Source organism: Schistocerca serialis, chromosome 1 (genome assembly GCF_023864345.2).
Source record: "Schistocerca serialis cubense isolate TAMUIC-IGC-003099 chromosome 1, iqSchSeri2.2, whole genome shotgun sequence".
In the NCBI taxonomy this organism is placed as follows: Eukaryota; Metazoa; Arthropoda; class Insecta; order Orthoptera; family Acrididae; genus Schistocerca; species Schistocerca serialis.
In genome coordinates this window covers 357210117-357234638 of record NC_064638.1, presented here as the reverse complement: position 1 = coordinate 357234638, position 24522 = coordinate 357210117, and the positions used below count along the sequence as shown (strand labels likewise).

The 24522-nt window shown below is 39.1% G+C and overlaps 1 protein-coding gene and 1 pseudogene across 4 annotated transcripts in view; both read left to right on the top strand.

The window, feature by feature from the left end:
* The window catches only part of LOC126470208 (probable E3 ubiquitin-protein ligase MGRN1), a 167535-nt gene that overhangs the window by 37738 nt on the left and 105275 nt on the right, over nt 1-24522 (top strand). For all 4 annotated transcript variants that reach the window (XM_050097886.1, XM_050097910.1, XM_050097894.1 and 1 more), the window contains exon 9: nt 11474-11582. In XM_050097886.1, coding sequence (XP_049953843.1) covers nt 11474-11582 — 109 coding nt within the window. The remainder of the gene's footprint in view (nt 1-11473; nt 11583-24522) is intronic.
* Nucleotides 2438-2555, top strand: LOC126419851 (5S ribosomal RNA; annotated as a pseudogene).

Here is a 24522-nt window from a genome sequence, read left to right as displayed (position 1 = left end):
GGAGAAGAAGGTAGCTGATGTGTAGTCCAGAGGAGCCATTACTGGTGGTTAAGGCGGCAGATCAATTACCTTGGGCATCAGTGTAAATACCGTAGCAGAATGACACTCATTGGGAGTTGCACAAGTCATCCTGGGATGGAAGAGTATGGAAAACAAGCAGTTGCTGACCAGGATGACAGAGGCGAAATTGATGTCAATGTATGACGATACAGGATCCCTCCCTAATTGATCTTCACCAGTAATGACTGTGTTCTTAAAAAATGTTATGAAATTTAATTGATCTGTTAAATAAAAGTGACATCTGGCAAATAATGTTAAAGAAAGAGAAATAAACCCAGTTCCTCATAAATGTAACAGGTACAAAATCTGTTGTATGTAATTTTTGAATACCTAAAAAAAGGCTATTCCCAGAATTTACTAAGTAGTATTCTCAAGTACTCTCGCTTGAACTAACATATTTATTGATGCTCATCAGCTCAAGCAGGCAAATTACCAAAGTGGCTCTGGAGTACTGCAGTGTAACAAGTTTTTATATGTAAACAAACTTTGTTCAGTGTGAACCTGTTGTCTACTCAGATTGGTCAAAGCTAATTGCCTTAGTAACAAACACTTTAGGGTACCCATATTTTACAAGCGCTTTGAATAAAATATTGTAGAATCAACTGTCTCGGTTGCACATTTTTAATTAGAGCACATGTTTTGATCAGTCAGGATCAGCTTGAGATCTGAAACAAAGTAATACTGAGTATGTACTATCTAATATTTTACAATAAATAGAAAAAAAGAATTGTACATAAATGTTGAATTTACCTAAGCAGTTGTGTCAGTTACTGTCTTCTCCATTCTAAGCCTGTAATTTTAATATTTTAAATAAAAATATTTATACAATGTTATTATTTATACATTCTGGCAGAGTAAGACCTTATGGTTTTATACTTTCAAAATTTGACACTTTTGGTAATATGAGATACTAATTCAGGTTTCACTACTTTATTTCTACTTTTATAATCTACTGTTCTATCCCATTTTATAGTTTTGCTCATCCATTGGTGTATGCTTCTGGTATTTTAACAGGATGCTTTCTTATGTAATTGACTTTTTGCAATTTTAGTATAGACCTTATGTTGTTAAACTCATAACATCCCTGCCATTATACCTCCCTCCTCCCAACCTTCTTTCCCAGCTTGCAATCCCCCTCACTCCATTTTATAAATTAACTATTTTATGCTGTTTTACATTTTGCATGCCCATAGTTCTACACTATTAGTATTGTAACAAGAATGTTTACATAATTATATGTTCTGTAATTTTAGCAAGAGTCCTTGTTAGTGATCAAAATATGTAATCTAAGTAAAAATGTGCAATTGAAACTGAGCAATAAATGAGAATTATCTTAAATATCAATACAGTTGCTGACTCTCACAAGACAAATATGATGGCTGTAACAAGAAGTGTTGCTAATCTGATTTTTACTGAAAGAGACTGCTAAAAATTTAAGCTTCTTCTGAGTCAGGCCCCAATGCCTTGAGACAGTGGCTGGGTATGAATGAATTGTGCTAGTGTGTGTGTGTGTGTGTGTGTGTGTGTGTGTGTGTGTGTTTGTTTCTATTGTGCCTGTCTGTGACTCAGTGCTTCCTCTATGTTGTGGATAGCTATCTATCCTTTTCATATTGTTGTTATTCCATCCTGGACTTTTCATTCTTTGTTTTAATCCAGATTTATGTATAAGGAGATAATAAAACAATGAAATAGATTCTTTCTTATTGCTGTAGGAAGTCAGGAATGTGTTACACACAATAATGCTAAAAGAATTTAACATAGAGAGATACCATTGTCACTGTAAAAGTGTTGCTCATTGAATTTAGTTTTATTTCAGTTTTTGAAAAAGAACTACAAGAATTATTTAAATGATTTGGTAACAAAGTGTCACATCCCAAGCTTGAATTTTGCCACATATTGAGTGACAGCCTTTTCGCGTTCAAGGCAATTCAGTTGGCTGACCTGAGTGAGAGGGAGACTTTACTGTCTGATGTAAATTCCATGAGAGGACACATTTGAATGGAGGATGACAAAGAGAATAAGTAGTCAAAAGGTGCAATGAACCTTTAACTTTATTCTGAATCTTGACTCACAGAGTAACTTTCATGACTGAGGTGCCGCCACGCTAAGGATAAGTCCTTACAAAGAGACAGTGAATGCTTATCACTGTTCCATCTGCTAACTGAAATCCTCGTGTAAATCTAAGATCAACAGAGCTCTGCAGCTATCTGATTCCAGCCTGTAATTCCGACTACTACTGTCTGACTTCTGCTGATTTGTATAATAGCTGAATTTCCCTTCATGCTAGGTCTGCAAGTTTTATTTTGCTTTTCCCTTTGACCGTGCCTGTCCCTGACACCCTGACGTGATGTGATATCAAAGGGCTTCATATTGCCTTGCCAACGGCCTTGCCACAGTGGTAACACGGGTTCCCATCAGATCACCAAAGTTAAGCACTGTCGAGCTGGGCTAGCACTTGTATGGGTGACCATCCGGTCTGCCGAGTGCTGTTTGCAAGCTGGGTGCACTCAGCCCTTGTGAGGCAAATTGGGGAGCTGCTTGATTGAAAAGTAGTGGCTCCGGTCTCGGAAACTGACATACAGCCGGGAGCGCGGTGTGCTGACCACATGCCCCTCCGTATCCGCATCCAGTGACGCCTATGAGCTGAGGATGAAATGGCGGCCGGTCAGTATCGTTGGGCCTTCATGGCCTGTTTGGGAGGAGTTTAGTTTTAGTTCATATTGTCTTACTGAGTGACTTGATTAGTTATTTGCCTGAAATGTGTCAGAGGCTGAGTAGAGGGTATAGGAAGTTCCAAATGGCTTTGGAATATGCCGTAAGGTCACATTGGCTTTTCATGACGTAGTGTAGTCCCTGCCACAAGCCCCTCTCTGTTTCTCTCTTACAGCTTTTGCTTTCTGTCTAACAATTATTACCCTTTTATTGCCTATGGACCTTGCTTTGTAATTTTGTCACCTTATTTATCCTGTACTATCCAGATACTTCGCCTGATAGATTCTGCCACCATATTAATTCATTTATCATATGAGGACTTCACGTCACATGTCTTGTCGAAAAACTTATTTTTATAAGCCTCCCCCACATTGGCCTCCTGCTCGTTTGGCTGACACTAATGACCTTCGTGCTGTCTTCTGCCATGCCAAAACTTCGTCTTTATTTTGCCAAGTGGGCACAACATAAGTTACATGAAGTGGATAACAATGCACCATGCATATGTATTCAGCAAAACAAAGCTTGGTTTTATGTAACAGAGAATTTCAGAAAATTGTATTTGTGAGAGTAGAGATCTCAGACATTCTCATTAGGAATGGATTTTTATGTCATAAAAAACTTTAAAATATTTTATTTTTTAGGCAGGAAAAATTTAAAAAGTGTGCATAAAATGCAAAAATATTTTGTTTCACATTACATGATAACAGTCTTGTGTATTTCACCAAAGCAATGTCACTGGGACACACATTTTCAATTTCACCATCATCTACTTCTCCTGCCAAAACCTTGACAATTTTATGAATTGTATGAAATCCACTATTTGTTTTTCAAGCAAATTTTTAAATTTCTGTTTAATAGCTAATGCTTTTGGACCTTTGATTGAATTAATTTTTTCTCAATGTCATGCAATCCATTATGTCTCAATTAACAAGTTGGTTGACGTTTCTAATTTTTTTGATAGAGTGAAACAAAAACTCAAATTTCCGGATATGTAAGGCAATTCATTTTTTAGTGTACTAATGTTGAGTAAGTTCCAAAGAATTTCAGTCAAAGAAGCATCATATTTATTTATTCATCCATCATCAATTTAAAATTTTCAGAATTTTATGCATAATACAGTACACCGCTGCTTCCCTCCATGTTCCCCCAATGAGCAATTATGGGTCTAGGTGGAAACTCCAGGTTTTTGCCTCTGAACAAATCAGTTTTTGTTGGTGCTTTCACAGACAGCTTTTGCCATTCGAGATCAATTTGTCCACTTTATGATCTGCTCACATATTCTGTATAAACCATTTACTATACAAATTACGCACGTCACGTGTGAGAAGCTTACAGAAAAGCATTGGCTGCCTTCTTTACATATGGAGCAGCACCCATAAGTATAACACTATCAAATTTCACCCCATTCGGCCATAACAACGGCAGACATTCATCGAATAAGTGAGCCATTGTTACGTTATTGGCTGCTGATATTTCTTTACATCCTAATAGAAAACACGGCATAGGAACTATTTATTAGCACACCTACCTCAATATTTCCCACTTTCCTGGTCTGGTGATGTGTCAGTGCTTACCCATTTTGTTTTACATTCTGCTCTTACCTTTCTTAGCTTTTCTTCGTAACAGGCACATATAATTTTCATAATGTTGATTCTTGTGTTGTTTCAAAATTTTTGTATTTTCTAAGAAGTGTGCTGTTTCGGTAATTTCTGCCTTTCTTACAGATTTTTTTTAATGCTTTCTTACAGATTTTTTTTTATAAAAAAGAAAATTACATAAAAATATGTTCCCTAGTCATAATATTCAATGAAAGAAACTTACGTTGTTAGCTGTGACAAACAGCGAGTCATCATCAGAACCTGGTAGCCCACATGTACAGTTCAGTTGGAAATTTGTGATAAGTTCCTATGGGATCAAGCTCCTGAGGTCATCGGTCCCTACGCTTACACACTACTTAATCTAACTTGAACTAACTTATGCTAAGGACAACACACATGCACCCATGCCAGAGGGAGGACTTGAATCTCCAACAGGGGGAAACGCACAAACTATAGCAAGGTGTCTCAGACCGCACGGCTACCACGTCCAGTGGCAGTTTAGTAATGCGATCTTTATTAACTAGAAATTGAAAATACTGCTTCAGTTGTAAATTTCTTTTATTATCACGACTGGTTTCAGGCTCTCATAAGCCCATCCTCAGGTGTTGCAACTGTGCTGTGGCCCCCGAGCCCACAGTGCGTGCAGTACACGTTCACCATGGTGCTCAGGGGCCACGGCACAATTGCGACACCTGAGGATGCACTTATGAGACCCCGAAACCAGTTGTGATAATAAAAGAAATTTACAACTGAAACGGTATTTTCAAACTCTACTACAATGCTCAGTTGCGGATGTTCTTCCAACAGGATTGTTTGATCTTTATTAATTTATGTTTTCCTCTTACAAGTGGTCCTTAGTCTGAAGATGCTGTAAAAATGCATATGCCCCCTTGATGGTTGAAGTGTTAGTGGTCGACAGTGTAGAACAAAGGGGATGCGTTCTTGTAGCCACTGTTTGAATCTTGTAGTTTTTGCATATGGTGCACGGTTCAGATACATGCTCAATATTGAAGTCAGTTCACTCAGTAATCCTGTCTTTCTCACACTATTATTAGTTCAGAATAAAAGATGAACATCATCTCTGGTACGCAGTTCGGAGCAGTGGCTGAATGCTTAAATCAGTTCATGCAATAAGTCTGTCTTTCTACAGTCCTTGCTTTCGTATTACTCCACAATATGTTAATTCACAATGAGAGACACATCAACACATTCGAATTTTAACCTGGCAGTCCACATTGTGCTTCAGAATCAGTGCTGCTAATAGATGGACATCTGCAATATTCATTGTATCAGCTCTTATAGTATTGCATGGAAAATTAACTCAGGATGAGTTAAATCCACTTTGCTCATTGTTTTCACAGTCCACAATATACCAAAAACAATCTACACACTGTAATCTTACCCTCCCACACATCACTGTTAAAATTCTCTGTCTTTGCTGCACAAATTTTGAAAGCTTCAAGAGGCGTAAGATATGCAAAAGATAAACTTTTTATTTATATTCATTATCTCATTGTTATTGGCTCAAAGTCTTGCGTCTAGGGTACATTCTTGAGGCTGTAATTTTTATAACGTTGCCGGTTCTTGTTGAACTGAATATCTGATGAAGATTTGCCTGTTGCTATGAATATCTTTTTATTTTATCCCATTCTTTTATATCACACCGACTTTACCATTCCACATCAGAACATTCACATTGTTGTTGACAAGATTAGAAATTCATTACTTCCATCAGAGGCATGCCCACTACTACTAACATTCTGTGCTACTCACAATATTCCAAAGAGCTTACAAAGCAAAAGAGTTTACAAACATTCTTAACAAAAGAAGAATCTTCACAAAAATATGTCATTATTTTATAAATGAGTCCAGAAATAAATTTAATAATTATTGTCAGATTGTGCAATTTATAATATGAATTTTAAATGTGCCAGAAATTTTGTAATTTCAAATATTTTTGAAAGAAGAGTAATTTTATCCGCACATACAGAGTAGTAAATAACGACTGTAACAAATTAATTTCTTTTTTTATACATTTTAACCCAAAATATAATACATCGTATACAAAATCATATGAAGTTCATTCAGTTAAACAGCCAAGAATGCTCACATATATCAGAATCAATAGTATACATGGTGTTGGTTATTTCTGTTCAAAAAAAAAAAAAAAAGAAGGGGGGGGGGGGAGGTAATGTTAGAGGAGGGTGACACATTGCAATATCCCCCTCACAAAATTTGAAAACAGAATGTTTACAATATTTTGTGACAGACAATAAGGTTTGCCAAAAGGTGTACAAAATAATGCACAGGATAGCAGATGGATGTGTGTATATATATCCGAACTCCGGAGATGGGAACTTGCCCTTCAGTACATCCTCTCTTCTCGTCATCCGCCAGGCCTCAATCTCCGCTAATTTCAAGTTGCCGCCACTCATACCTCACCTGTCTTTCAAAAACTTCTTTGACTCTACACTTCTGCCTCGACTGACATCTCTGCCCAAACTCTTTGTCTTTAAATATGTCTGCTTGTGTCTGTATGTGTGGATGGATATGTGCGTGTGTGCGAGTGTATACCTGTCCTTTTTTCCCCCTAAGGTAAGTCTTTCCGCTCCCGGGATTGGAATGACTCCTTACCCTCTCCTTTAAAACCCACTTCCTTTCGTCTTCCCCTCTCCTTCCCTCTTTCCTGATGAGGCAACAATTTGTTGCGAAAGCTTGAATTTTGTGTGTATGTTTGTGTTTGTTTGTGTGTCTATCGACCTGCCAGCGTTTTTGTTCGGTAAGTCACCTCATCTTTGTTTTTATATATAATTTTTCCCACGTGGAATGTTTCCTTCCATTATATATATATATAACAGATAACGTGAAAAAATATCCACTATACAAATCAGAATATTTACATATATCAGAATATGTCATTCAGATTTGTGGAACATACTGTCACAAGACAATAATACAAGGTCAAAACTACAACATTACACCACTTAACTATAGAAATAATTACAGAGACAATGTAAATTACTAGAACTTATAAATTTTAAGTTACGATCTATACAATCACACCTTAAAAATCTTCAAAAGCAAAGAGAAAAAATTTCAGGGCCTAAGTGTACGATGAGTGAGCCGACTTGAAAAACTCATGATGCTGGGTACATACCAGAAGAATATACTCAATAATGAGTAGGATTCAATCAGCTACATAAACTATAGTATTTAGGGATATGTTGACTCATGAAGGAACAAACTACTGGAAAAATTTTAGGGCCTAAGTTTATGATGTGGGGATCGACCCATGAATCCAACCCACAAACGAGCAAAAAAAATGTTTTGGCACAACAAAATGAATAAAGTTCATAATCAATAAGTTCAGTTATATGCAACGAGTAATCGTGAGAAGCATCGAGCTCCAATCAATGGCTGTACGTTCTCCTTGAGTACATACAAACAGTTGCGATGACCAGGTGTACCCAGTACAGAGTTAAGCATGAGTCTGTCCACAACTCAAGATCTTTGACGGATGACACAATGTAGTAACTTGAGATCCAAAATCAATGTATGAAAGCAGACATGACTACTATCATGTTATATTGTTTATACTATAGATGTCGTCCACACTAGTTCCTAATTGACCTTACAACTAACCTATGTACATTAAGACCTAGAAGATTCATTTACAATTCATAAAAAACAATTACATATTGATTTAAAGTTCCATAATGTTTAGGAAAGTCAATCCCCCTACGTGCATTTATGCTGAATAACACTGTCTTTAGTAGTCTTGGTTAATAGTTCACAAATATCAGTCACAACACAGATCCAATCAACAGATGCTCAAGTACATTACCCAGCACACACGATCTCTTGGAAGTTGACTGGTCCAGCAGGGTACAGCCATACAGCAGTGTGGGATGTGGATCTGTCCACATATTTCAGTTTTCTCCATGGAGTTCTCATAACATGCTCCAACGGATAGGTAACTTCCTGTCTAGCATTCACATCAAATTCTGAAACATTGTTTTGTGTACTAAATATGGTGTTCGATATCTCCTTCATATCACACAAGATGTGTTCCCCTTGGTAACTTTGAAAGTCAGGTGTACGGGATTTATGTCAGTTGAGATTAAAAAGTGTTCACTTATGAAACATTAATAAACAGAGTTAAATGCAATGAAAAGAATGGGCTAATAAGGTAATAAACTGATGTGCTCAGATACTATTCCTAATCTTTGCAGTACAAGTTATGAATATTGTCCCATTTCAAAATTGTAAACGGATATACTCATTTAGATTCTAAAGCACAAATCTATTATAGAACATAATTATATAGTGTACCACAGGCTTTAACTCAGTCAACAGATAAGACAGAACTACAAAATTCACATCATCTTACCTACTAAACCCCAAACAAATGAAACACAGTTATACTAGTATAGTCATATGAATCTACAGAAATATTTAAACTCAGTCAATGTATAAGACAGAACCCTTGAAATTACAGGATCTTACATATTAAACTTGTACTACGTGATCTTACATACCACATTCATGGCAAACAAAACACAATTATATAGTCTTAAAAATCTACAAACATAATGAATATTTTGTTCTAGACTAGGTATCATTATGCATCCATGTTCAAAGGTTTTCCCTTCTATACTAAACATTAAAAATACCAGAGATTTTACCAATTGCCTGTAGCTCCTCTTATCTTTACACCTACGACAGGCATTTCCACAAAATTCTTACTATATTTAACCTTGTCTCTAAATTGTTTAGATGTGCCACAAATCAGACTACCTGTATCAATCAAACAGTTCCCTTCCCACTAATCAATCTTAATTTTAATGTAAGGACATCCAAAACGTGAATCATCATGTCTGTTATTAGACACTCCATGTAAAACATCACTTTCAGATTCATCAAATGCTACATCCACACTGTCCTTGCAGGGTTTTATCAACTTTAGTGGTATAATAGCATTACTTTGGTTGCATATGTTCTCAGGGAAAGATTGAAAATACTGAATGGGTTCCATAGCCCAACTAACATCATTTATTACAGGAGGAACACATGCATGCAGCGTGTGCTGGAGTCACTCGGTGTGGTGCCAGTATGACCCCCAATCCAGGGTTTTAACCATATGCCACCCTGGTTACTGGAGAGGCCCAGGGTGACCTTAGATTTGGTGCTATTGAGGAGAGAGAGCTCTCCTGCTTCCATTTTTAATGTGGTATCTTCTGACTATCTGTCTGAGTACCACAACCATGTAGCTGTTTTTATGGGTGGGTCTAAGCAGGGGAACTATGTTGGTTGCTGTGTCATCTTCCCGTATCGTGTCCTCAAGGTTAGACTGCCTTTAGAATTTACTGTCTTCAACGCAGAATTATATGCGATCTTACAGGCACTGGAGCAGATGAAATGTTCTCCCAGTGTTAGATTTCTCATCTGTTCAGATTCTCTGAGCACCTTTCACTCTCTCCAACGTTTGTACCCAGCAGATAAAGTAACCCAGAATATGCAGGATACCCGCCTCCAACTACAATGACTGAGGAAGGAGATGTCTTTATGCTGGGTACCAGGGCACATGGATATTGCGGGGAATGAAAGGGCAGATCGAGCAGCCAAGGAGGCATTTCGTGACCCTCAGGTATTTCAGTGTGCTGTCCCCCTGTATGCTCTTACCTCGCTGTTGAGTTAAAGTCCTGTGTCAATGGGGAGGTGAGTGGCTAAAAGTGACCGACAACAAGCTCTGTGTTGATAAACCCACAACTAGTCCGTGTAGTACTTCCTTCCATCCACATCAGTGGGACAAGATCCTTCTTACTCATCTTTGCATGTGCTACAGCCCTGTGACACATGGATTCTTACTCCAACGAGAGGACCCCCCAATGTGTGGTGCTTGTGGCATACAGATTCCGGTGTGCCACATTTCATTGGACTGCAGTTTATTTACCGACCAGTGGACTATCACGGATTTGCCGTCTTATTTTATGTAATGATCTAGTGAATGTGGTTTGAGTTTTAAAGTTTCATTAATTGTCCAATATTTTAACAATATTTTAGGGAGATTTTTTAAACGTGTCAGCAGGGTGGCTCGTCCAAGTTTTTTGTAAGTGGCCAGCCAATTATATTTCCCTGTGCTTTTCTTTTAGCTCATCTGTGTTTTGTTCTCCTTGTGTTTTAATTTCTTGATTAGTTATCTCCACATTTGTTTGTTTTAATAAGTGTAAGGGTGCTGATGACCCTGCCGTTGGGTGCCCATGAGATTAAAAAAAACCCACACACACACACACACACACACACACACACACACACACACACACCTGGCAGGATTCCTTGGAATTGTACTAGCTCGCATGTTGGCGAGGAGTAACAGACTTTCCATAGTGCAGCTGTATATTTTGGTCTACTTTCTTTTCTCATATTTCTGATCAGTCAGTTAATTTTCTTCTGTGAAAGATAATGTAGACAGTCTGGAAGGTGTCTAAACTACTTAAAATATGAATTGGGATGGAGCTCATTTATATAAGTTCACTAAAGGAAAGTTGTACTAGGTCAGCATTATGTGGACCAACTTGAACTCACTCATCTGTTGGGACCCAAATGGCTAGGAACACTAGCCAGTACCTGTACTACCATTACCATAGCTTCACTGAACGTATTATGGAAACTCAAACAGGCTCAATTTCTGTTAGTTGTGCAGATCGAAAGAATCTCATTTTAGAGCTACGTCCATAGAATCTTGTGTCCCATGACTGTGCTTTTTATCTGTTTGCGAAGTCATGGTAAATGCCTTTCTCACTCTGTGGCAACATTTACTAACTGGCATGCCAATACCATTGGTGGAGAATAATGTCAAACTATCAGTTGTTTTTGTTTTTTCTAGATGTGAAACTTCTACTTTGTTAAGCTGACGGATGTATCCCTTTTTGTGCCCAATGATAACTCGTGCTATTTTCTTCATGGTAACTGGGCCTGCAACTGCTTTTAGCAAAGTATTTTTGTTTATAGTGTCACATAACTTTTCATTCTTAACTGTCTTTACTGTAAAAGAAAAAATGAATACCTAATCAGTTATTATTTTCTTACTTATATTTTTCCAGATCTAGTCAGGAGCAGATACAGTGCACAAAACAAATTCTGGAACATGAAGAAAACAGTCCTAGAGACCGTACTAGCCGTGAAGGTTCTGTTTCATGTACAACTCCAGAAGTAAGTATCTTTATCTTAATATTGGAATGTAAAACTGGCATCTTATTAATGTAGAATTTATTAGTATGAAAGAGATGCTGAGTTGCAGAGAGGCACAACAAAAAGACTAATAATTATAGCTTTCGGCCATTAAGTCTTTCGTCAACGATACACACACACACACACACACACACACACACACACACACACAAAAACTGCGGTATCCCTCCCCCCCTCTCCCTCCCCATCTCTCCACTGCCTTCAGTCTAACCTGCAGCACTTCGCTGTCCGCCACCCCCACCATACCATCCCTCCCCCTCCCCACTCCAGCCTCACCCTCTCGCCACTCCCATCATGCACTGGTGCTGCTGCTCGCAGAGTGGTTTTAGTTGCCTGAGGCTGCATTCATGTGTGTGTGTTACATTTGCTTGAGAGAGAGAGAGAGAGAGAGAGAGAGAGAGAGAGAGAGAGAGAGAGAGTGTGTGTGTGTGTGTGTGTGTGTATTGTTGACGAAGGCCTTAACAGCCAAAAGCTATAATTGTGAGAGTCTTTTTGTTGTGCCTACCTGTGAATCAGCATCTTCGCTGTATTGTGAGTAGCAACTTTCCTTCTCATAATATTGTTACATTCCTTCCTTCGATTTTCCATTGTTTGATGATTAGTATGAAAGTGATTCAGCAGCGAATAAACTACATAACAACACTTGGTAATACATTGGAAAGAAGAAAACGTAAAAACGAACTATTAAAGTGCACACTATACGTACATAAATCAAAAGTACATATTTACCAGTCACAGCAATTGGAATGGTTATATTGATGATGAGATAAATACAAACAAGCTGTCTCTAGTATACACTTTAGTGCAAAACTTAAGGGGCTCCGGAACGCCCTATACTTGCAATGTTAAAATAACGCTTATAAATTACATCTTTCCTCACAAAGTATTTGAGGTAGGAAGTTGAACTTTTTACAGATTATTTATTGGAATATGGGCTACAACTTAACGCAGGGATTTTACAAAATTTTAGTTCAGTTATTAAAGATGATTTTTTTTTCAATTGTAATGAAAATTCACAACATTTTTTTGCAATTTTTTATTTATATATTCAAAAATATACAGTTTTTTGGAAAAAGGCTGTGTTAAATTATGCAGAAGGTACTGTGTAACATTTACTGAAAGTTTGAAACAAATATGTTTGGAAGATCCTTAGAAAACATGTAATTAGTATGAGAAAATAAAAGTTTTGGGAATCGAGCGACAAAGATTGGATTAACTTTTTAGTGCATTCCAGGTCCATAGGATGGATTATCTTCATCCTCTGCAAACTCCTCCTCCAGCTTCCTCTTGTTCCTCCTCCTGTTTACTCTTGCTTGTATTTCTAGACTCTTTACAGCCCTGTCTGCAGCCCGAAGGCGTTCCTTGTCTAAAGCAAGAATCGCTCGTTGTTGTGTTCGTAGATTTTGCTACCATTTTCTTCAGTTGCAGTTACTGCAACACTGTTCCAAAAGGTGGTCATGTATGAACACTTATCACATTTCAGTTGTATTTCACTAGCAAGTCCTACGTGCTTTATTATGGAGAGTTCCAGACAAACTTCACTACAATGAATACATCTTACACAGATTGAAAAAATTCCTTTGAGAACCGACATATCAAATATTTCATTCACATCCGATTCACCCATAAAACATTCATAGTTTTCACTCATTGAACCAAGCTTCTTCTGTGAAGTATTTTCTTTCTCACTTTGACTGCTATGGGCAGGTGTACTTGAGAGGTTAGGTTCACTCACTTGGTTATCGTCTTTGTTGTTTACAGTAATAACACATACCTTTGGCTTTCCAACATTTCTCCTTTTCTTAAAAGCCTTCAGAGGATTTCTAATAACTTTACTTTTACTCATTATTATACTTCAACAAAACAGAGACTCAAGAAACAGAATTAATTACGAATATTTTCGAGATAACGACAGAGTAAATAAACATGAAACAATCGACAATCACACCAGCGATATATACTGAACCATCACAGGTTAGCCACAACACATACTTTATCTAACATCACTAAAATGTACCTGATGAACACGGATGTTAATAATAACACCATTTGACAGCAGTTTAACAGCGCCACAGTGGGTCATGCCCATGTAGAACACATTTCAAAAAAAATTTAAAAATAGTTGTAGTCTTCGGAATTGAATAAATTATATATCTATTAAAAGGTAATAGTCTGCATATTCAGAAAACGCAAAAAAGTAAAAATTGAACTTTTCGTGATTTTGAGCCTTTCCGGAGCCCCTTAAGCATGAAAGTAACATTCGCATGTTATGTCACTACCAAAAAAAAAATAGCTCAGTGAAACTTGGGCCATACGTAAAATATATAGTACAGGAGGTAACTGAAAGAAACATGCAATGAGATGAACACAAGTGACACTTTTATACAAAGACAGTAATTAAATTGAAGTCACTGTGATTTATGATGGTCCCCTGGACATTACAAAAGACAGGATATCGTTCGTAATAAGGTGTGTGATCACCACAAACGGCACTACATGCTGTGCAATGTGCTCCCATTCTTGCCGCAAGGATTTTAAGGAGTTCTTTCAGTAGTTCATTACATACACCTACCAGTGCAGTTGACAACTGCTGGATGTCCGTTAATGCATGCGGGTGTGCTGCAATACATCTCCCCGTGTCATTGCACATGTGCTCTGTGAGATCTAAGTTGGGGGCAGGGGGAAGTAGGGGCGATGAGACAGGCAGAGCAGTTCATTTGCCAAATGTCTTCCTCATTCCAAGAGCTGCTTCACCTCCCATTGTCCTTCATAGAAATGTAGTCAGGGCCAAATACACCACCGAAAAGATGCATGTGGGGAAGGAGTACAGTGTCCCAATAATGTTGGCTCGTGAGTGTATCGTGTTCAAAGATTTGCGATGGTATGAAGAACATAGGGACTGGATAAACAAGGAATGGGATTGTGTGCTTTTCTCAGATGAGAACAAGTTGTCTGCATATTTATTCTAGCTGTACCCTTGTATGGTGAGAGATGGGAACATGTAATGCACCCAGAAACAATGACACTGTAGTCTTTCCCCACATGTCTCTCTTCAGGAGTGTATTCGGCCTGACTTTGCAACTGCATTGAACATTGGAGGTGAAGGAGGAATTGGAATGACAGGATATTTAGCAAATGGACTGCCTCCCCTCCCCCTCCTAGTTGAATCTTGAATCCCATCAGCACATGTGAGATATGTTAAGGAAATGTATTGTAGCACGTCCACATGCATCAACAACCGTACAGCAGTTGGCAACCATGATGGTGGAGGGATGGAACACAGTAACACACGAACTTCTTACCAACCTTGTGGCCAGGAAGGGAGCATGTTACAGAGCATTCATTGCTGTCTGTCATGATCACCCACAATGTCCCACCTTTTGTAATGTCCCCAGTGAACCAATATAAATCATGATAACTTAAGTGTAATTATTGTTTTTGAATAAAGGTGTTATTTCTGTTGAGCTCATTGTGTATTTCTTTCAGTTATCGTCTGCTATACTGTAACAGTTTTTTGTATGTATGGTCCAAGTTTCATTCAGCTAAGTTACTTGACAGTGAGGCATCATGTGAAAGTTATTTTGCTGGCCGCTGTGGCTGAGCGGTTCTAGGCGCTTCAGTATGGAACGACACTGCTGCTGCGGTCGCAGGTTCGAATCTTGCCTCGGCCGTGGCTGTGTGTGATGTCCTTAGGTTAGTTAGGTTTAAGTAGTTCTCAGTCTAGAGGACTGATGACCTCAGATGTCTCATAGTGCTTAGAGCCATTTGAATTTTTGAAATTTATTTTCATCCTTAAGTTTTGCACACTGTTTTTTTCAGTATTGTAGTACTAAAAATGTTTTCACTGTGAGCCAGAGACAATATTAAAAATAGTTTCCAATAAAAGAGTTCCAAGGGCAGTGTACAAGATTAGTTGCGGAGGTAATATGCTCAATTGTTTAGGTGCCCATTTCTGTAAGACTTTTTATAGTATGAGCGTGTTAAAAAAAAACCTGTCTTTAGAGAGATATTAGTTTACAATAACAGAGATTTCAGTCTGGAAGTAATAGACGAAATGAGAGCAGGCAATCATTATGGGTGGTACATAGGCTTGCCCAGAAAATCAAATACTGTATTAGCTCTTCTGCCATCCACATTTCCGTACATTTAGACATCACGCCCCCACAGCTGTGACAGCACACTTTTTTCATTGTGCTTTGTATATATTATGTGAGCAGAAAACTGTAGCGACCTTTCTACTGTAGACAAGGATATCTAGACTGTGTTCTGAGCTACGAAAGGTGGACTTGTTTGTTCATGAATTATTGTCTTAAGTGACTATCAAAAAAGGGCTGATGGTGGTGAAATAGCTGGTAGATAACAGTTTATTAGACAGGCATATGTCATACAGAATGCATATTTCAAATACTTAGTTGTTCCAAATGTGGATGCATAACACATGACACAAAGTTGTGCTGCTATTGACCCAGTGATATCTCCAATAGCCATTTAGGAGGTTTGATGATATCATACTTGATGTATGAAAATTTCTGTTTAGTTGGCCCACATTCACATAATTACAGTTTTGAAGTTTCAGGGACTCACACCTAGTGAATACGTGGCTGGCGACCACGGGGTCCCGAGCTGAGTACTGGCATTGCTTCCACTTATTTATGCCAGGCTCCTCACTTTTATCTTTCCTATTTGGCCACCCTCGGCCAACTCTTGTTCTTTTCCGACCCTGACACTATTAGGTTTCGAGGGCTAGGGGTCTTCCATTTCCAACCAATACTTCTACTGAGCCGAATATCTCCCGGGATAAGGAGATTACCTTCTATCAAGTGCCAACGGCCTTCTAGGAGGGCGGATGAGCAGCTAGAAGGAAGGGCACTCTCTTGCCCTTGAGGTGGGAAACTGCTCCTAAAGGCGGAGGAGCCACAAGGTGGCCAACGACATAGAATGGAGAAGGCAACGGGAAGCCACTCCATTAAAGACCCGGGCGGGTATCCCAAGTATCAACAGCTTATGATGGAAAGCTCTTTGGTTAAATTCTCCGGAGGTAAAATAGTCCCCCATTCGGATCTCCGGGCGGGGACAACAATCCAAAAGCATTAATGTGAGAAGGATAGCAACATGGAACATCAACTCACTTCTTAAATGTGGTAAACTGGAAAACTTGAAAATGGAAATGAAACGAATGGATATTGATGTACTGGGAGTCTCAGAAATGAGGTGGCCAAACGCTGGCGACTTTTGGTCAGGGGATTACAGAATCATACACACTGGAACAGCACAAGACAGTCCCGGGATTGCAGGAGTGGGAATTATCCTCAATAAAGAGATGGGGTTAAGAGTAAAAGGATTTGTTCAACATAGTGAGAGGATAATTTATGTCCGATTGGAAACTAAACCAAGAGACACAATCATAATCCAAGTATACATGCCAACTACGAGGCACGAGGATGATGAAATCGACATGATGTATGACCACCTTGAAGAAGTAATTGGCTGATTTAAAGGAGCTGGAAACCTTGTCATCATGGGAGATATGAATGCCGTTGTTGGGAAAGGTGAAGAAGAGGATGTGGCAGGGAATTTTGGATTAGGATTAAGAAATGAAAGAGGGGCAAAACTTGTAGAATTCTGCCAAGGAAATAAACTTTGCATTACAAATACCTTCTTTAATCATCATCCAAGAAGAAGATATTCTTGGAAAATGCCTGGTGACATTAACAGATATCAAATTGACTTCATATTAGTGAAGCAGAGATTTAAAAACCAAGTTAAGGACAGCAGATCATACCCAGGCTGTGATGTGGAAAGTGACCATATACTCGTTATGATGACGACTGAACTAAAATTCAAGAACATTAAAAAAAGTAGTACATGTAAATGGGATTTGACAAACCAGAAAAACGGAAGTACACTGAAGCACTATCATCTAGAAACAGACAAGAAAACAAATACACAGGGCTGCAATGACATCCAAAGCAGCTGGGAAAAAATAAAAACTGGTATTTTAGAAGCAGCAGAAGAAGTAATAGGAAAAGAAAGGACAGAGAAAAGGAAGGAATGGATCACTAATGACCTACTAAATATGATGGAAGAAAGAAGGAAATTAAAAAATTCTGTGAAGAAGGAAGACCAAGAGAAATACAAGAGTCTGAAAAACAGAATCAACAGAGAGGCAAAACAAGCAAGAGAAAAATACCTTGATGATCTCTGTATTTCAGTTGAGGACAACATGAGCAAGGGAAATATCGACAAGGCCTATAAATGTGTGAGAGATTGCTTTGGAGACAGAAGAAACAAATGTAGGGCTGTGATGGATGAAAATGGCAATATGTTGGATGACGACGATGAAGTTGCAAGAAGATGGAAACAATATATAGGAAAACTGTACAGCGGACCAGACCTGTCTGAAAACATCATGGAAGAAGAAACAGAAGTAGATGCACACAACATAGGTGAACCTATATTAAAAGCAGAGTTTGAACTAGCTCTGAAAAAATTGAAAAACAACAAATCGCCTGCTATAGATAATATCCCAGCCGAACTTCTGAAATCTGGAGGAGCAAAACTGAATCAGGAGTTGTATAATCTTGTTTTCAACATGTACGAGCAGGGTAAAATTCCTACAGACTTTGAGAAAAACATTATGGTCCCCATTCCAAAGAAGGCAAATGCTACAAGATGTGAAAATTATAGGACACTCAGCCTAGTTACTCACGCCTCTAAAATATTAACCTCAATTATCCTAAAATGCATAGAACAAAAAGTCGAAGCTACACTCTCCGAAGACCAGTTTGGATTCCGGAAAGATAGAGGAACCAGAGAAGCAATATTTGCTCTAAAACTAATAATAGAGAAACGACTAGATAAGAACCTGAAAACATACATAGCTTTCGTAGATGTAGAGAAAGCCTTTGATAATGTTAAATGGGATAAGATGTGTGAGGTACTCAAAAAAGTAGGAATAGACCATAAAGATAGAAAAATGATATGGAACCTGTACAAAAACGAGACAGCAATTATCTGTGGACGGACAAAACAAGAAGAGGTGCAGATACGGAAAGGTGTCCAGCAAGGTTGCGCACTATCCCCTGTTATCTTTAAACTATACATTGAAGAGGGCGCTGAAAAAAGTAAGGGAAAATTCACAGACAGGTATAGTAATTCATGGCCAACGAATAGATATGATAAGATATGCCGATGATATAGCTGTCCTGGCTGAAAGTGAAGAAGATCTTGTAGTCCTACTGAATAGAATGGATAAAGTTATGGGTGAAGAATATAATATGAGAATTAATAAAGCAAAAACAAAAGTAATGGAATGCGACAAAGAAGATCAAGTGAAAGTCCAAGTTCATGTAGGCAATGAACTGCTTGAACAAGTTGATAAATTTACTTATCTGGGCAGTAATATTACCAGGGATGGAAGGAGCAAGGCAGAAGTGAGAAGTAGCATAGCTCAAGCAAAGGCTGCTTTTAACAAGAAGAAAAACGTATTAACATCTAAGAGCATCAGCCTTGAAACCAGGAAAAGATTTTTGAAATCATATGTGTGGAGTGTGGCATGCTATGGATGTGAAACATGGACTCTCGGGACAGAGGAACAGCAGAAGCTAAATTCTTTTGAAATGTGGTGCTATAGACGCATGCTCAAAATAAAATGGATCGACAAGGTCACAAACGAAGTGGTTCTGGAAAGAGCAGGTGAGAAGAGAAGCTTCTGGAGTTTCATTGTTAAAAGAAGAGTACAATTTACAGGCCATCTATTAAGACATAAAGGACTCCTGAACACAATCATAGAGGGATATGTCGAGGGAAAAAGACCAAGAGGAAGACCACGACTGAGGTACATGGATCAAATCGTGAAAGATGTGGGATGTAACACCTATAAAGAAATGAAGAGAAAAGCTGAAAGACGCACAGAATGGAGACAAGCTGCCATTGTAGCTGTTGCAAACCAATCCTTGGATTGACCACTACAGAAGAAGAAGACATAGCACTAACTGTAGGTACATGATCATGTTTGGAGAGCAGTCACAAGTTATTTCTGCTAAGATACAGTACTTGCAAAAGTGTGGAGGCAGTACAGCAACAGTAAGCATGTTTTTACAGCGCCTGTGCTTGTTTCCATCCAGCTTATAAAACTTAAACCTTCATAATGCCTTGTCTGACAGGTAACTCTATTTGTCATTTACTGATTACTTTTGCAATGTAGTACACTACTGGGCATTAAAATTGCTACACCAAGAAGAAATGCAGATGATAAACGGGTATTCATTCGAGAAATATATTATACTAGAACTGACATGTGATTACATTTTCATGCAATTTGGGTGCATAGATCCTGAGAAATCAGTACCCAGAACAACCACCTCTGGCTGTAATAATGGCCTTGATATGCCTGGGCATTGAGTCAAACAGAGCTTGGATGGTGTGTACAGGTACAGCTGTCCATGCAGCTTCAACATGATACCACAGTTCATCAAGAGTCGTAACTGGCGTATTGTGACTAGCCAGTTGCTTGGCCACCATTGACCAGACGTTTTCAGTTGGTGAGAGATCTGAAGAATGTGGTGGCCAAGGCAGCAGTCGAACATTTTCCGTATCCAGAAAGGCCCGTACAGGACCTGCAACATGCGGTTGTGCGTTATCCTGCTGAAATGTAGAGTACCGCAGGGATCGAATGAAGGGTAGACCCATGGGTCGTAACACATCTGAAATGTAACGTCCACTGTTCAAAGTACTGCCAATGCGAACAAGAGGTGATCGAGACGTGTAACCAGTGGCACCCCATACAATCACGCCGGGTGATATGCCAGTATGGCGATGACAAATACACGCTCCAATGTGCGTTCACCACAATGTCGCTAAACAAGGATGCGACTATCATGGTGCTGTAAATAGAACCTGGATTTATCCGAAAAAATTACGTTTTGCCATTTGCGCACCCATGTTCATCATTGAGTACACCATCACAGGCGCTCCTGTCTGTGATGCAGCGTCGAGGGTAACTGCAGCCATGGTCTCCGAGCTGATAGTCCATGCTGCTGCAAACATCGTCGAACTGTTCGTGCAGGTGGTTGTTGTCTTGCAAACGTCCCCGTCTGTTGACTCAGGGATCGAGACATGGCTGCACGATCCGTTACAGCCATGCGGATAAGATGCCTGTCATCTCGACTGCTAGTGATATGAGGCCGTTGGGATCCAGCACAGCATTCTGTATTTCCCTCCTGAACCCACTGATTCCATATTCTGCTAACAATCATTGGATCTCGACCAATGTGAGCAGCATTGTCACGATACGATAAACTGCAATCGCGACACAATAAACCACAATCGCGATAGGCTACACTCTGACCTTCACCAAAGTCGGAAACGTGATGGTACGCATTTCTCCTCCTTACACGAGGCATAACAACAACGTTTCACCAGGCAACGCCGGTCAACTGCTGTTTGTGTATGAGAAATCGGTTGGAAACTTTCCTCATGTCAGCACGTAGTAGGTGTCGCCACCGGCGACAACCTTGTGTGAATGCTCTGAAAAGCTAATCATTTTCATATCACAGCATCTTCTTCGTGTCAGTTAAATTTTGCATCTGTAGTACATCATGTTCGTGGTGTTGCAATTTTAATGGCCAGTAGTATAGTTGGTTATCTTCGCCATCTGTACCTGTTCACAGCTCATTGGTCATTCTAGCCAACTGGTTATATGTTTTTCTGCACACTACTTTAATTTTGCATGTTGGCGTGCCTCATCACATGACTCATGCTGTAGCTGTGAGACGACGACACTGCAGATTGAGTTGTACATTCAGTAAGACATTTATTGTGAAGAAAGAAAAAAATAGTCCTGGGTTGTGGTATAATCCCATGAACCATGGACCTTGCCGTTGGTGGAGAGGCTTGCGTGCCTCAGCGATACAGATAGCCATACCGAAGGTGCAACCACAACGGAGGGGTATCTGTTGAGAGGCCAGACAAACGTGTGGTTCCTGAGGAGGGGCAGCAGCCTTTTCAGTAATTGCAGGGGCAACAGTCTGGGTGATTGACTGATCTGGCCTTGTAACACTAACCAAAACGGCCTTGCTGTGTTGTTACTGCGAACGGTTGAAAGCAAGGGGAAACTACAGCCGTAATTTTTCCCGAGGGCATGCAGCTTTACTGTATGGTTAATGATGATGGCGTCCTCTTGGGTAAAATATTCCGGAGGTAAAATAGTCGCCCATTCGGATCTCTGGCCGGGGACTCGTTATCAGGAGAAAGAAAACTGGCGTTCTATGGATTGGAGCGTGGAATGTCAGATACCTTAATCGGGCAGATAGGTTAGAAAATTTAAAAAGGGAAATGGATAGGTTAAATTTAGATATAGTGCGAATTAGTGAAGTTCGGTGGCAGAAGGAACAAGACTTTTGGGCAGGCGAATACAGGGCCATAAATATAAAATCAAATAGGGGTAATGCAGGAATAGGTTTAATAATGAATAAAAAAATAGGAGTGCGGGTAAGCTACTACAAACAGCATAGGGAATGCATTATTGTGGCCAAGATAGACACGAAGCCCATGCCTACTACAGTAGTACAAGTTTATATGCCAACTAGCTCTGTAGATGACGAAGAAATTGAAGAAATGTATGATAAAATAAAAGAAATTATTCAGATTGTGAAGGGAGACGAAAATTTAATAGTCATGGGTGACTGGAATTCGGTAGTAGGAAAAGGGAGAGAAGGAAACGTAGTAGGTGAATGTGGATTGGGGCTAAGAAATGAAAGAGGAAGCCGCCTGGTAGAATTTTGCACTGAGCACAACTTAATCATAGCTAACACTTGGTTCAAGAATCATAAAGGAAGGTTTTACACATGGAAGAAGCCTGGAGATACTGACAGATTTCAGATAGATTATATAATGGTAAGACAGAGATTTAGGCACCAGGTTTTAAATTGTAAGACATTTCCAGGGGCAGATGTGGACTCTGGCCGCAATCTATTGGTTATGACCTGTAGATTAAAACTGAAGAAACTGCAAAAAGTTGGGAATTTAAGGAGATGGGACCTGGATAAACTGAAAGAACCAGAGGTTGTACAGAGTTTCAGGGAGAGCGTAAGGGAACAAATGGCAGGAATGGGGGAAAGAAATACAGTAGAAGAAGAATGGGTAGCTTTGAGGGATGAAATAGTGAAGGCAGCAGAGGATCAAGTAGGTAAAAAGACGAGGGCTAGTAGAAATCCTTGGGTAACAGAATTCGGAGTAGGTATTAAAATTCATGGAGAAGAAATAAAAACTTTGAGGTTCGCCGATGACGTTGTAATTCTGTCAGAGACAGCAAAGGACTTGGAAGAGCAGCTGAACGGAATGGATAGTGTCTTGACAGGAGGATATAGGATGAACATCAACAAAAGCAAAACGAGGATAATGGAATGTAGTCGGGTGATGCTGAGGGTATTAGATTAGGAAATGAGACACTTAAAGTAGTAAAGGAGTTTTGCTATTTGGGGAGCAAAATAACTGATGTTGGTCGAAGTAGAGAGGATATAAAATGTAGACTGGCAATGGGAAGGAGAGTGTTTCTGAAGAAGAGAAATTTGTTAACATCAAGTATAGATTTAAGTGTCAGGAAGTCGTTTCTGAAAGTATTTGTATGGAGTGTAGCCATGTATGGAAGTGAAACATGGACGATAAATAGTTTAGACTAGAAGAGAATAGAAGCTTTCGAAGTGTGGTGCTACAGAAGAATGCTGAAGATTAGATGGGTAGATCACACAACTAATGAGGAGGTATTGAATAGAATTGGGGAGAAGAGGAGTTTGTGGCACAACTTGACAATAAGAAGGGACCGGTTGGTAGGACATGTTCTGAGGCATCAAGTTATCACAAATTGAGCAGTGGAGGGCAGCGTGGAGGGTAAAAATCGTAGAGGGAGACCAAGAGATGAATACATTAAGGAGATTCAGAAGGATGTAGGTTGCAGTAGGTACTGGGAGATGAAGAAGCTTGCACCGGATAGAGTAGCATGGAGAGCTGCATCAAACCAGTCTCAGGACTGAAGACAACAACAGCAACAATGTGGTGTAATTTATTTGTTTGGTGTTGTTTTTTATTGTTAGATGATTTTGAGAGAATTTTGATGTCTGTGTGAACATTTGGAAAAAAGATGAGAAGAAGAAAATGCAAGTGAACAATTTTAGCTAAACTGTGCAATACAAAAATTACATAAAGCAACTAAAGATAATCAAAAAGAGGTGAGTTTGGTACTGTTTCAAATGGAATACATATCGTTAGGGAAGAAAGAATACCCCATCCCTGACAGATTGTTGATTTTGCATCTTTCAGTCAGGTGATATCCTTGACTTCAGCGCATCTGCTCTTACCACTAAAATGCCAGTTTTTTTAATTATCGACAAATAAAATTAACTAAAACAATACTGTGCATGTGGCACAGTGAAAAAATAGATGGAAATATTGCGTAAGTGCAAAAGAATGAAGTACTGCACAACTAGATTGTTTTGGATGTAGTAAACAATACCATGTAAATTCAAAAGCGCACACAGCCACAGCACATTGTTATTGCTTACAGTGTATCTTCCAGTCTTTGAAAGTGGTTCCTTGGTACTATCTTCAATTAATGAAAATGGACAGCATTTTGCAAGATGATCCCTTCTCTGAGGAAAAAATAGTTTTTCAGCTGAACTTAGCACATGAAAGCGAAGAATCCTTCTTGTGAGTGATTGACAGTGGTAAGAAAATTGTTTTGTTATTTACCTCACATTAACAGCAGTCTTCTAAAACTCTAAAATTTATTAGTACCACTACCACAGCTGCTATGTTGTAATGCTACACTTCACTTATTGTGCGCTTCAGTCCTTTCTGCTAAAGATGTTTTGAATACCCGCTTTATTATATGTTCTGATGTAAA